The following is a 14,109-nucleotide window of genomic DNA, read 5'->3' on the forward strand; positions in this document are numbered from 1 at the left end:
ACAATTAGATAACCAAGATAAAATGACTAAATTCCTACAGAGACCCAAGCTACCAAAACTGATTTGAAAAGAAACAGAAAATCTGAATAGACCCCTAACAAGTAGAGAAATTGAATTAGTGACCCCTAACAAGTAGAGAGATTTAATTAGTGATTCAAAAAAAAATCAGCCTGAGACCAGCCTGGGCAACATGGCAAAACCCCATCTGTATAAAAAATACAGAAATTACCCGCGCATGCTAGCATGCGCCTGTAGTCCCAGCTACTTGGGAGGCCGAGATGGAACGATTACTTGAGCCCAGGAAGTCAAGGCTGCAGTGAGCAATGATCATGTCATTGCACTCCAGCCTGGGCAACAGAGAGAGATCCTGCCTCAAAAAATAATAACAACAAATAAAAATAATTTTAAAAATTAAATAAATGGACGAATGAATGAATGAATGAATGAACCAAGAAAGAAAAGGCCTGGTCTCCAAGAAACAGCAGATGCACCTGCCGAGAAAGGTGAAGCAAAGACCCAGGATGACAAAGAGGTGTCAGGATGATGGGTTTGCAAGAGGCAGTGAAGGAAGCCAGTTCAGGTTGAACAGGCTTCACGGACTTACACAACTGGCAGAGAGGTTAGCAAGTAGAAAGTATGAGTATGCAGTAAGTATATAGACAACTATACAAATGAAACTAAAACAGTTATTAACTCCAGGAAAAACAAAAAGTTGTAAGAAAAAGGTAATCATAGTTTACCAAATATTAATAGTGAACTGTAAATAGCATTCATAATCATAATATGAACTATATGTTGTCCTTACCAAAATTAAAATATGACTTTATTTGATAGATGAGGAGACTGGAAGTATATATGAGAGAGGTTAAGAGAAAAGAGAGCAGTCAGGGGCAGTGGCTCATGCCTGTAATCCCAGCACTTTGGGAGGCCGAGGCGGGTGGATCACCTGAGGTCGGGGGTTCGAGATCAGCCTAACCAACATGGAGAAACCCCGTCTCTACTAAAAATACAAAATTAGCCAGGCACGGTGGTGCATGCCAGCAATCCCAGCTACTCGGGAGGCTGAGGCAGGAGAATCACTTGAACCCAGGAGGTGGAGGTTGCAGTGAGCCGAGATCACACCACTGCACTCCAGTCTGGGCAACAAGAGCGAAACTCCATCTCAAAAAAAAAAAAAAAAAAAAGAGAGAGAGAGAGCTGAAATTCAGCCTGCATAGTGAAAAGTATAATTCTTATAGTGACAAAAAGTTTTTAAATAGCAATACCTGCCAATTATTAGAACAGTAAATAACAAAAGGATCAATAAAAACAGTTGACAGCGTTTGCCTCTGAGGAGCAGAAAAAGGCAGAAAGAGTGAGGAACTGTCTGTTCAAAAATGTATCTTATAAATCTAGTTGAATCTCTGTGTGTACAAATAACTATGACAAAAAATAAAATTAAAAATAACTGATGTCTCAAAGCAATTTATCATCTGCTTTCACCTTGGGTTCTCTTTAACACTAAAGCTTTAGCAAGCAAGTTAAAAATTTTGAAGTACCAATTTTCCCTTTCCGAAACAATCATTAAGTAATAAAACCTGATGAATGTCTATAAATTTTAAAATAGATAGCAAACGAGTAAATATTATGAAATCTGTTTTTAAAAAAAGTAGGTTCCCAATGTAAGTTACCAAATAGTTATAATGAATCAAGTGACCTTTGTCTCAGCCCTGTCTATAAGTTAAATTATCTTCAGGTTTAAAGCCACTGCTTTTCAGAAGCTTGGTTCCCAAATGATGATCCCAGAAGAAATTTAACATCAGTGACCTTTTTCCCAACACTCTGCAAACTAAAATATGTGATACTGACTAAAAATATTTTCTAGAAGACTCAATGGGATGAGAGTGAATGTCAAGATATGCTAAAAGTGTATGAAAGTAACAAAGAGTTAACATTTTATTAAGTTGTCAAGCATGCCTCACAGGGTATCACACAACTACATGATATCTTATGATGGCTAGAAGTTATTTATTTTCTGAACATATATACATGAACTATAATAATACATGTAAAAACCATGTTAAATGGTCAAATATTCTATACCTTTAGGGCCTCAACTACTCTGAGATCCCATGTAAGCAGGGAGACCCTCTAACATGAAGATTTTGTTAACTACCTCCACTTTATTATCTGGCTCGATACGATTTTGGCCACGAGAAGAGAAGACTGAAATAACAACAAATGGCCCTAATCCGTAATTCCAGCTCCTCCAAAGTGAAGCTGGTTGTACAGGTCTCTTTTCTCAACTGCGAAATGGACAAAGAAAATTGCTGCTTGAATGGGATTACTACTCTTGCTATTTAAGTCATTTAGGTGATCTCACTAAGGCATTTTCCTCACCACGTATTTCTTAGAGATATAATTAATCGTATTCTTCTCAACATACTCTCTTGGTGAACAAACCCTTATGAAGACATTTTTAATTTAGAACTAAATCCAAGTTTTGGAAAGCATTAAGCAAATTTTACAATATTGTAATAGTCCTATGGAAACTTGCTAAGTTGAAAAATCTATGCTCACAAAATTCCTAAAAAATCTATAATGATGTAAGAGAAGTCTAGACTATTCAAGTAATTCAGTCACCCACGTGGAGCCACATATAGCAGATACTGAAGTTCTCTGATACCATAAAAGCCTCATTCCATTTGGGCACAAAAACAAAGGTGGTAACTGGAGCCTCTGCCCCTCAGAGTTCTAGATCTTAGGTAACTTGTCTTGTAGTAAATGCAAGGAAACTTGAAGTTTCAGCTTCTCTCACTAGAGTAAGGTTTTCAAAGAACAGCATAGTTCTCCAAGCACTCGTGTATGCCAAAGTGTCACAATATGGACGTGAAGGGTGCGGTTCCATTTCCCTAAGAACACCCTCTCCGTTTTGGAGAATTTGCAGGAGGATTTTAGGTAATGTGAGCTAGCAGAAACCCTCATTTCTATTCAGAGGCCCAAGTTCTTTTGTAGCACCTTTTTTAATTTTTTTTTTTTTTTTTTTTTAAAGAGAAGAAGGAGCGGGTCATGTGAAGAACCTGAGAAACATGTGACTGAGAAGCTGGACAAGGTGGCTTTAACTCCAGCTCTGGCATCCAGGCCTCTGAGGTCCCACTGTGTTGGGGATCTCCAGGACCACCCCCAGGCTTACTGGTTCACTAGGAAGACTCACAGGACTCAGCACAATCATAGTCACAGCTGTGATTTTTTATAGCAAAAGGATACAAAGCACAATCAGCAAAGGAGAAAGATGCATGGGGTGAAACCCAGAGGATACCAGGCAAGCATCCTAGAGACTCTCCTGGTAGAGTCACACAGGACACATTTAATCCCTCAGCAGTGAGTTGTAACAACACAAGTGAGATGCTCTCTATCAGGAATGCTCCTTAGAGACTCAGTGCCCAGGGTTTTTCCTGGGGGCTGGTCATGTAAACACCCTCTGCCTGGCACTTAACAAAATGCCAGACTCCCAGAAGGAAAGCAGGTATTCAGCATAAACCAAATTGTGCTGTGCAGTTTGACACAGTGAGCCACTCTTATTCCACTTGTTGGGAATGGTGGGGGCCCTCCCCAAATCCACATTTCTAGACACCAGCATGGGGCCAGGCCTGTAAGCAGGCCTTTCTAAGGAAAGCAGTCTCAGGCCAGCTGCATTAACTCTTTCCTGCACTCACCTCTCTAGATCTCGGTTTCACCATGTCATTTCCCCCTGATTTGCTAGTTTGCTGTGGTTACCCTCCAAAAATAGAGGAAGCCTCCTGTTAAGATGGAAACTGTGTAAAATGGTGGATTCATGGTCTGGGGTCACATCAAGTTACACAGCATGGCATGAGGCCATCCCTGCAGCAGGGCAGGGTTTCACTCTCGAGACCTGTTTTCCCAACAATCATGGTGACTTCGTCATTAAACAGTCGCTTCCCTTGATATCATGCCTTCCCTGCTCATCTGTGCCCTCCAACTTTCCCTAAGAGATTGTTTAGTATTGCTATTGAGTTCTTTTTCCTCCTGTGTTCTCACCATATATTCAAAGACCAGAAGGCTGAGGTTCACAAAACACAGGAACTTAAAACAAAACAAAACAAAAACAACTATTATCACAGATTATCTTTTGTAAAGAACATGAAAAGTAGTTTTATTCCCATCTAATCATCCTGTGCACAGATGGTGAGAGCAATTCCAGATCAGGCATGACTCTCAACCACAAGGAAGCACAGTCCACTTGTCTGCCCGTGGAGCCACCACTTGAGGGTCTGGGGCCCACTGCCGTCGTGTTTGCCTTAGAGACATCAAGACAGTTGACTCCTGTATATTTCAATATTCCATCCCATTTCCAGATGCCCAGTATGCCATAAACTCTTTTGTGAAACAGGATGGAGAAAATTAAAAGGCAAGTCAGAAGAACAGGGTTTTGAACTTGGTTCTCTCTCTTAGTAGCTGTGTAATCTCTCAAAAGTCACTTCATGTTTCTAGGCCTCTGGGGTTTCCACGGACAAAATGACAGGCTCAGATAAGCTGCCCTGTGAGTCCACTCCAGTTCTGTCTGGAATTTTAACATTACTTTCCCCCTTAAAGGAATGACCCAGGGTAAAAGTTTGGAATTAATTTGGTGTTAAGTTTCTCCATCACAGTTAAAATTATACATATCTGATCACTACATTATTTTAAAAATCTGGACTATAACAAAGTCACATTTGTGGACTCCAGTTGTCTTGGGTCTGATGAGATGCTGATCCCCTTGCATGGGCTTATACACATTGCGAATGACATGAAAACAGAAAGTTACATTTAAAACATGATTTCCAAAATTATAACTTATGAATTTTTATCCAAACATTCTGGAATGGCTTCATTCATTCAAATATATTCTAAGCACCTACTATAGTTAAGTGCTGTCTGTACAGATATAGATACAGAATCATAGATATAGAACCATAAAACTGTAAGAGTGCTGAATTTTTCAATACCAATTGCTGTTAAAATCAGTATGTGGCATGGGACCTGGCCAGTTGTCTGAGTGAGAAACTCTCATTTCTGAGGAATTGGAATGGGAGCGGACCCCTGATGTATGATCTGGATAAAATCTCCAACTACCCTCTAACCTTATATTCTTTGAATAAAATAACCACAACAGAAAAAGTATTGCAAATCAAGATATTAACTGGAAAAGAATGGGGGCAGGGAGGGGGGTGGTGGGTAGAGCAGAAGAAAGGAAAAAATCTGCACTCACCGGGACTGTGGCAATCCTTTTTTACTGAGATCTGCCCTCACACGTTCTCCTACATGTCTGTAAATTTCCACTAAGCTGTTTATTGCTGCATCTCGAACCTAGATATAAAAGAAGAGATCTTACAGCTGCTCTGTGTCATCCCCCAGCAAGTCCTGCTGGGACACAACAGGCCATATACCACCCCAATTTATCACCATTTTACCAGTGCAACTGTGAATACAATCCTTATATACATTTGTCTAGAGAAAGCCATGTTTTGACAGTTTTCACTTTGCTGATACAATGTCAAACGGTAGTAAAACTGTGGGACCCCCATCCCTATATACACGGCAAAGTCCATATCCTTAGTTCTTTCCATTCTTTAAGGTAATTTTGGAAAACTGGAATTTTCAGACCATCTTTCCAAATTAAGAAACAACACTAAAAATAAATAAATGATACTAAAAATAAAATACCATGTAAAACACTCTGGATTTAAGTCAATTAAACAAATACTTAATGAGCAACAAAAATGGGAAGTACAGGCCATATGATGTCCCATACTCAAGAAGCCCCTAGTCCTAAGAAGGAGATTTTTTTAAAGTCCTAAAAGTCTATATTACAGGGCATGATGCAATAAACATTATTCAAGAGCATAAAGAGCTTGTGGTTTAAAGAAGGGAGCAATCACATTAGGGGATGTCAAGGGATGCCGTATGAGGAAGAAACCACTGCGAAGTGCTTGAAACAGCAGGATTTCACCAGGTCCAGATGGAATGAGCGAATTCCGAATAAGACACAGCCTGTGCAAAGGCACGAAAGCAGACATGCACGGCACATGCTTCAGGAAGAGGAAGTACGCCGGTCTGGCCAGACCAGATGAAACTAACAAAGCAGCATGAAATACGAAATAAGGTGTGAGAGACAGGGTAGACTTTTCTTCTAACCTGGGGAAATTTGAATACGGACTGTATATTACACATCACTGTATCCATGTTAAATTTCCAGGGTGAGAAAAATGACATGCGTTAATATAAGAAAATATCTTTGTTATTAAATGATACACACTGATATGTCTAGGGTTAAAAATATCATCATAAGCCGGGCGCGGTGGCTCACGCCTATAATCCCAGCACTTTGGGTGACCGAAGCGGGCAGATCACGAGGTCAGGAGTTAGAGACCAGCCTGGCCAACATGGTGAAACCTTGTCTCTACTATAAATACAAAAAAATTAGCCGGGCGTGGTGGCGCATGCACCTGTAATCCCAGCTACTCAGGAGGCTGAGGCAGGAGAATCACTTGAACCCAGGAGGCGGAGTTTGCAGCAAGCTGAGATCGTGCCACTGCACTCCAGCCTGGGCAACAGAGCAAGACTGTCTCAGAAAGAAAAAAAAAATCATTATATCTGCATGTTACTTACAAATGGCTCAAGAAAAAAGTATGTGTCTGTATATGTATGTATGTGTGTACACAGAGATACAGAAGAAATGTGACAAATGTTAACTGGTAAATACACTCACTTTCTCTGTAGGTTAAAAAATCTGCAAATAAAAAGGTAGGAAGAAAAACATTTTTAAAACATAAAATGGAACCAAGGCCAGGTGGTGTTGGGGAGACTGTGCTTAACTCAGTAAGCAAAGATGGGAGTACAACATCAAGGTAGTGGAGAATGAAGAGAAAAGAAGCAGGAATACAAACAAAAATTTACAATTTGAAATACTGAAGGGAGTCCTCTGATTTAACAGTGTTACATGACAGGTAACTTTACTCATAATTTTTATCTCTTCCAGTGGAAAAAGGCAAATCTTAGGCTATATTGTCACCCAAAACCTCATGCTATGGACTGAACTGTGTGCCCCCAAAATTCAAATGATGAAGCCTTAACTCTCCAACATATTTCAAGATAGGGCCTATAAGGATGCAATTAAGGGCCGAGCGTGGTGGCTCACACCTGTAATCCCAGCACTTTGGGAGGCCAAGGTAGGAGGACAGCTTGAGCCCAGGGGTTTGGGACCAGCCTGGGCAACAAAGTGAGCGCCCATCTCTACAAAAAAATTTTTCTTAATTAGCTGGGCCAGTTGGTACTCAGCTACAGTCCTACCTACTTGGGGGGGCCTGAGGTAGGAGGATCACTCAAGCTCAGGAGTTGGAGGCTGCAGTGAGCTATAATCCTACCACCACACTCTAGCCTCAGAGACAAAGCAAGACTCAAGCTTTTTTTTTTTTTAAGAAAAAGGAGGTAACCAGGTATGGTGGCTCATGCCTATAATCCCAGCACTTTGGAACGCCCAGGCAGGCGAGTTTAAGTTCAGGAGTTCAAGTTCAGGCGAGTTCAAGTTCAGGCGAGTTCAAGGTCAGGAGTTCGAGACCAGCCTGGCAAACATGGTGAAACCCTGTCTCTACTAAAAAATACAAAAATCAGCTGGGCGTGGTGGCACACACCTGTAATCCCAGCTACTTGGGAGGCTGAGGTAGGAGAATCACCTAAACCCGGGAGGCAGAGGTTGCAGTGAGCTGAGATCACACCACTGCATTCCAGTCTGGGTGACAGAGCGAGACCCCCGTCTCAAAAAAAAAAAGGGGCAATTAAGGTTAAATGAGGTCATGATGGCAGGACCCTAAAATTAGAGGATTAGTGTCCTCATAAGAGAAGCCAGAGAGCTGGGTACACACACAGAAGAGGTCATATAAGCACATAGTGAGATGGCAGCCATCTACAAGCCAGGAAAAGAGCCCCAACCAGAACCCGGCCTCTAAAACTGTGAAAAAATTAATTTCTGTTGTTTAACTCATTCGGTCTACAGCATTTTGTTATGGCAGCCAGAGCTGACAAACATAGATTATCAGTTTATTTTGAGGGAAAAAAATAATTTCTAATGTTAGGGAACATTTTTACATTGAAAATGCGGTCGGGCGCGGTGGCTCATGCCTGTAATCCCAGCACTTTGGGTGGCCGAGGCAGGCAGATCACTGGAGGTCAGGAGTTCGAGACCAGCCTGGCCAACATGGTGAAACCCCGTCTCTACCAAAAATACAAAAAAAAAAACTTCAGCTGGGCATGGCGGCGAGCGCCTGTTAGTCTCAGCTACTTGGGACACTGAGGCACAAGAATCACTTGAACCCAGGAGGCAGAGGTTGCAGTGAGCCGAGATTACACCACTTCACTCCAGCCTGGGTGACAGAGCAAGACGCTGTCTCAAGAAAAAGAAAAAAAGAAAAATGCATATATTACAGAAGTAGTCAATGCTACTATACCTTGAATATTATTAAAGTGTATCACCATTGCTTAGTTTCTAGGGATAACATCTGCTCAGAGCAAATCTCAATGGGTGATCTCTTTAAAGAACAATGAATACCCAGGCAGCTACTTAGAAAGTCTGGGCCATAAACGTTTAAGAGATTTACTGGAAAAATTACTAGCTTTAGAGTCAAATATTAATAAGTAGACTTAAGGACCTACTTGGCCATTTAGGGATCTGTGTAACCTTAGACAAAACACTAGAACTCCTTTGGTCTCAATTTCCTCCTCTGTAAACTGAGGGTTGCTCTGAGGACTGAAAGAAATAACAGTTTCATTCAACAAATATTTGAGTGCCTACTAGGTGAAAATGAACTGAAACGCCTACACAGGCCAGGCAGTGACATGAGGAGTGAGTGATCGCAGCAGGCTGAGTGCAGGGTGACAAATGGCACTGGCAGGGAACCCTGGAGGCAGGGACAGAAGAGGGATAAGGTGCTCAGGCAGATGGGCCAGCACCACCCAGCCACAGAGGAATGGAAGCACAGCTTTACCAGACCTTCTATCCTTTCAAGAAAAGTTAAAAATATAAATCTCCCAAATATAAACTCATTTGAACTCAAAATGTAAAATTAAAACATTCTGCAGGCACAAGCATACACACACCCACGAATCTACAGGCTGAAACCAGCTTTATGCCAGCAGTTTGTGACCTATAGTTTGTATCTATAAAGCAATCAACACAATGGCTAGTGTTATCTCTATCTTTTAAAGCAAGATCTTTATCCTTTAAAATAATCGTTCCTTAGACCTAGAAAGTTACAGGGTCAGATAGCATTTAGGGGTCGAAACTATTCTTCACTGAAGAACTGCAGATGAACAGATACTCTTTGGTACTGCAAAGTAGGACACTCTAATAGAGAAGAGGTTTAAACAAAAGCCATTCAGCTGAGACTGAAGGACAATGCAGCTATTCGCTTCTATACAGGCTCTCACTGGTCTCGCACTGCCTCTCCCTGCTGACCCCTCAGGCTCACCACAGAAAGGCACCACAATGTGTCAGGCCATGAAGACTGCAAAAAGACAAGAGCCCCATACATGCAGCACGCTCTGCCAGGTCTTATATGCATGCTTTACAGAATCTAAGGTCTCCAACGTCTGACCATGTTGTTCCTTCCTTCCTTATAGTCACTGCACACTGGAGGGTGTAGAGGCTGGCAAGGTTAGTCACCTGCCCAATGCCCACAGATCAGGAATGGTAGGCTGGAGCACCTCTCTGGAGGCAAGCCAACATCCTTCTCACCAGCACACTGCACCTTAATGTGGATGCCAAAATAAAGGCTTCCTGCAAAGCAAAAAAGTCAAAGGAAGGCTTCCGCCCTAGGGTGGGGGACAGGGAAGCAGTCTATAAACTGATGAGACCCTAAATCCACCCTGTCCTCCTAGAACCCAGCACAGCCCCACAGCCAGTGCCTTGGAGCGTAGGTACCCCAGCACCCCAGCACAGCTGTGCCCAAGAGCTCACCCCTGGCTCCCAGGCTGCAACTGTGGCAGGGCCGCATGGGAGCTCTGTCAAGCCAGCAGCAGAGGTGCTTCTCCCTCCTCCTGAGCTCTGTCCAGCTGGAGACAGCATGGAATTAGCAATGGTCATATGTTTCAAGATGTTTTAGGCTTTGAACCAAACTCAACAAGAGGGCCAGCAGTCAGCATGGGGAGTCCCACTGGATGCAACCCTCTGCCAGCCTGCCTGCAAAAGGGTAGGTGAGGTGCTGTGAAGATGAAATCAAAAGTCTTCAGGCAGAACTCAAGCTTTTCTTATCTAGTCAAGGGAATTCTTATTGTTAGGATGCCTCAGACCACTGGCTGCCTCTGTTACAGCCACTGCCCTGTCCTCATCAACAAGCACAGACTTCGTACTGAAATCCCCACCTCCAGAAAGAAAAGCTTCCCTCAGCTCAGGAGGTACATCCTTAGTGTACGGCCATCACATAATTCTGTCCCTTCCCAGCAGCTGGGTCACACAGAGGCACGGAATGCAACTCTCCAACAATGAAACATGAGGGGAATCTGTGGGAAAGCTTCTAGAAAACATTTCTCTGCTCTTGGAAAAAGACATTCAGGGAAAAGTGAACACTGGCTGGGTATCTGACGATAGGAGAGAACTGCTGATTCTCGGGACATAGGAGGTGACAATGGTATTAAGGTTACGTTTTTGAAGAAAAAAAGTCTATCTTTTAAAATATTTAAGAGTTAAATAAATGTGGTCTAAGATTTGCTTCAACATAATCTAACTTTTGCTTCAAAATAATGGGGTGGAGGAGGGGAAAAAGACAAAACTGAACTGGCCTTGTCGAATGAGCTGATGGCACATGGGGACGCTTTATGGCACTCTCACTGCTTATGTGTATGTTTGAACCTTTCGATATGAAAGTTGAAAACAGAAGAGGAGCTCACAAAGCAGCAGCCTCCTCTCTGCCAGGCCAACCGTGTGTACGTGCGGCAGCTGTACCTGTGTTGTGCCTGTGCGGAGAGCTCTAGGGGGCAATGCACACAGGCTGAGGTGCCCAAGACTCCGGCTCCGAGCCACTGGCAGATCCCGGAAACTTCCTATGTCATGCAGAATGACACATTTCCCCACTGCTCTAATGATTCTGAGTTGGGCTTTCAGTTACTTGTAACCAAAAGCATCCTAGCCCACACACACTGTGCACCTGTGGCCCACTCTGAAAGGCTTCCCTGCTCTGAGTCACTGCATTCAGACCACCAAGGAAACGAACACTTGCCGAGTTAATTTTAAACACCAAATCCAGTCTTTGTTAGCCGCTGCCTGAAGAGCTGAGAGAGGATTCTCCGCACACTGGCTGTAGGGAAATGAAGAGCTGGAGGCTGACTGCTAGGTCAGGTGTCTAAGTGCAGAGACAACGCTGATACAACAGTGTCCTCTCTGGTCTGAGACTTGGCAAATAAGGGAAAGTCATTCAAATAGTTATGGGGCATTGGGAACTGCAAAGAGGAACAAGTTATAACCTTAACTCTAGAGGTTCAGAGACTAGTAGGAAACATTAATGAAAAAATTAAAATAAAGGCAACAGCAAAAGCACATGCAAGCTACACAAGAACCCCAGAAGCAGGAATAATTAACTTGGTCAGTATCGGGGAGGTAGGTGGCAGAACTTCCTGGCAGAAGGGAGACATGGATTGATTGTATGTCTGTGTATGTGTGTGTGTGTGCACGCGTGTGCAAATATATGTGCGGACAAAACATTCCTAAGGCACATGTGAATATATGGATTATTTTCAGAGTGCTCAATTTGGAATACTCTAGCTGTAAATCCTGTCTACTACAGAATACTGAAAGCTACCCGTAAAGTACCAACCTCATCTTATGGATGAGGTGGGGGAAATGAAAAAACAAAACAAATAATAAGAACTTTCTCAAAAGCAGACACACAGGCCTAGAACTCAGCCCACAAAACCACTATAGGCTCCAAACTCCTGACCAAAGCCTAGGGCTTCCTGGCACAAAAAGTATAACTGCCATTAAAGACACTAGGCAGGAAGTGCTAACTTGAATTTTTGGCTTAATGAAACATTTTAGACAAGTCTCACATTTTCTATCTTATTTTAAAAAACTATCTCTCTGCTTCTTCATAAATTATTTTTAAAATTATACAATCTATGATTTATACAGCAGTAAGATGTAATCCATTTAAATGTACTACTTTTGTTTTTCAGTTGTATTATTATTATTATTACCCATAATCAGTCCAAGAGCACCTGATTTTTGGTAGTGAAACTAGTGTCTGGTATATGGCAGTATGTGTATAGTCTACTCCAGGGCTGCCAATGTTTGGTATAAGTATGGCTATGTCAATATCACAAATACATCTCAAGACACTAAGGCTATCCTACAATTAAGGTTTTTCATATATTTAAAGCACTATACACCTGAGTTTCTCAGAAACCCACTGGCACATGGTAGGTGCATGATTTCTGTAAATGAAAATGACCATCTCAGATGATGAGGAGACTACTGAGTAACTTGGCCTTCTGAGAGTCTTCTACTTAGACCAACAGGTCACACCAGCACCTAAGAACATTCACTTGCAAGGACTCTCATAAGGATTGAGGGGTGAGGCACTTCCCACTGACCCACTATAAAGGGGAAACTGAGGCTCAAGATGCAAGTGACCCCAAGGTCAGCTATTACATGCAAAGCAGGGATCTATGCCTTTAACGTAGGTGTCTTACATTGCGTCAGGTAGCTCAGGTATTAATATTAAACATACTCTGCCTTTTGGCAACTTTAGAACAGTATGTCAAACTGTTAAAGACTCGACATTATCTTAAACTCTTAAACAACTGAATCTACATTTTGAGAATGTGGGATTGTGCTGATCATTTGAAATTTAATCTGTGTACTTCTAAAATAAAGAAAATCTTATTAAAATCCCTAGAGACCTTACAAGTTAACCCTAGATCTAAAGGAGAAAAATAGTATCAGAGAGTAGCCCAACACAAAAACAGACTAGGCCCTTCCTGTCTCCTTTCTACCAAAGCTTTAGGGAACTTTTAAGTGAGACCTCCTCTATCAGAAAACTTCAGAGAAAAGGAAAACCTGTGAAGAGTAGGGCATTCTCCAAGGCTTATCTGAATAGCTTCAAGGATGAGAATGTACCCATTCAAAATTTTAAATATGCCTAACATTCCACTCCCAATGTCTCTTAAAATCTACACCGAATCCATGATGTTTTGGGTGGGGAAATACTGAGGTTATTCATCAGTGAAGAGCCCTAGGACAACGAGGCATTTCCTTCACTTTCCTCTGGAGGATGTGGTCCGCCTCAGTTGCAGAAGCAAAATTTGAGGCTCAGAAGCAAAATCAAGCTAGTAATCTCCATCCCCTTCCCCAAAAAGCCCAAGGATCCACACAGACAAGAAAGGCCCACAGCATGAGCTCTCGCTAAATATATGTGGAAGAAAAAGAGGAAGAAGGGGAAATGGGGGTGAGTGAGGGGACCCTTTGGGACGGACTGCAGTGTGGTGCACAGCCATGCAGTGCTCCCCTCCCCAAACCAGACTCTAGACAACGTCCCTTGTTGTAGTTCTGGATAGTGTAGGTCTGGGCTGTGTTTTTATATTGCCCCACCACAGAAGTGCATTTAGAGGAGCCAGCCCTCCACCGCCCACCCCAGGTATTAAGATCTCCACCGGCAGTGTGAACATTCACATCACCTGTCTGGCCAAAGTCAGCAACTGAATGAGGAGAGAATCACCTCAGCAAGTTGGCTTTTCTGCTCTGCTAGAGCACTCCATGTGGCGGCAGCGAAACCCCCAGAGTGCGGCCTCTATAAAGGATTTTTCCCACGGAAAACAAAAACAGAAACAAAACCAAAAGGGAGGAAGGATACAAAACGATAATCTATTTGGTAACTTAGAATCTTTTTAAAAAATAGTACAATTTATTTTTAAATTAACGTTGAATATAAAGTATGATTAAGTAAATAAAAATGTCTAAACATTTATTTCCCATGCCATATATTTTCCTTTTTTTTTTTTTTTTTTTTTTTTTTTAAAGAAAAAGTCTTGCTGGGTTGCCCAGGCTGGAATGCAGTGGCACGATCTTGGCTCACTGTAACCTCT

The 14,109-nt window shown here is 42.2% G+C and overlaps 1 protein-coding gene across 11 annotated transcripts in view; it reads right to left on the bottom strand.

The window, feature by feature from the left end:
* Positions 1-14,109, bottom strand: part of CLASP1 (cytoplasmic linker associated protein 1) — a 302,429-nt gene that overhangs the window by 173,229 nt on the left and 115,091 nt on the right. For all 11 annotated transcript variants that reach the window (XM_055380544.2, XM_055380547.2, XM_055380541.2 and 8 more), the window contains one exon: positions 5,249-5,346. In XM_055380544.2, coding sequence (XP_055236519.1) covers positions 5,249-5,346 — 98 coding nt within the window. The remainder of the gene's footprint in view (positions 1-5,248; positions 5,347-14,109) is intronic.

Source organism: Gorilla gorilla, chromosome 11, assembly GCF_029281585.2.
Source record: "Gorilla gorilla gorilla isolate KB3781 chromosome 11, NHGRI_mGorGor1-v2.1_pri, whole genome shotgun sequence".
NCBI classification, from domain to species: domain Eukaryota; kingdom Metazoa; phylum Chordata; class Mammalia; order Primates; family Hominidae; genus Gorilla; species Gorilla gorilla.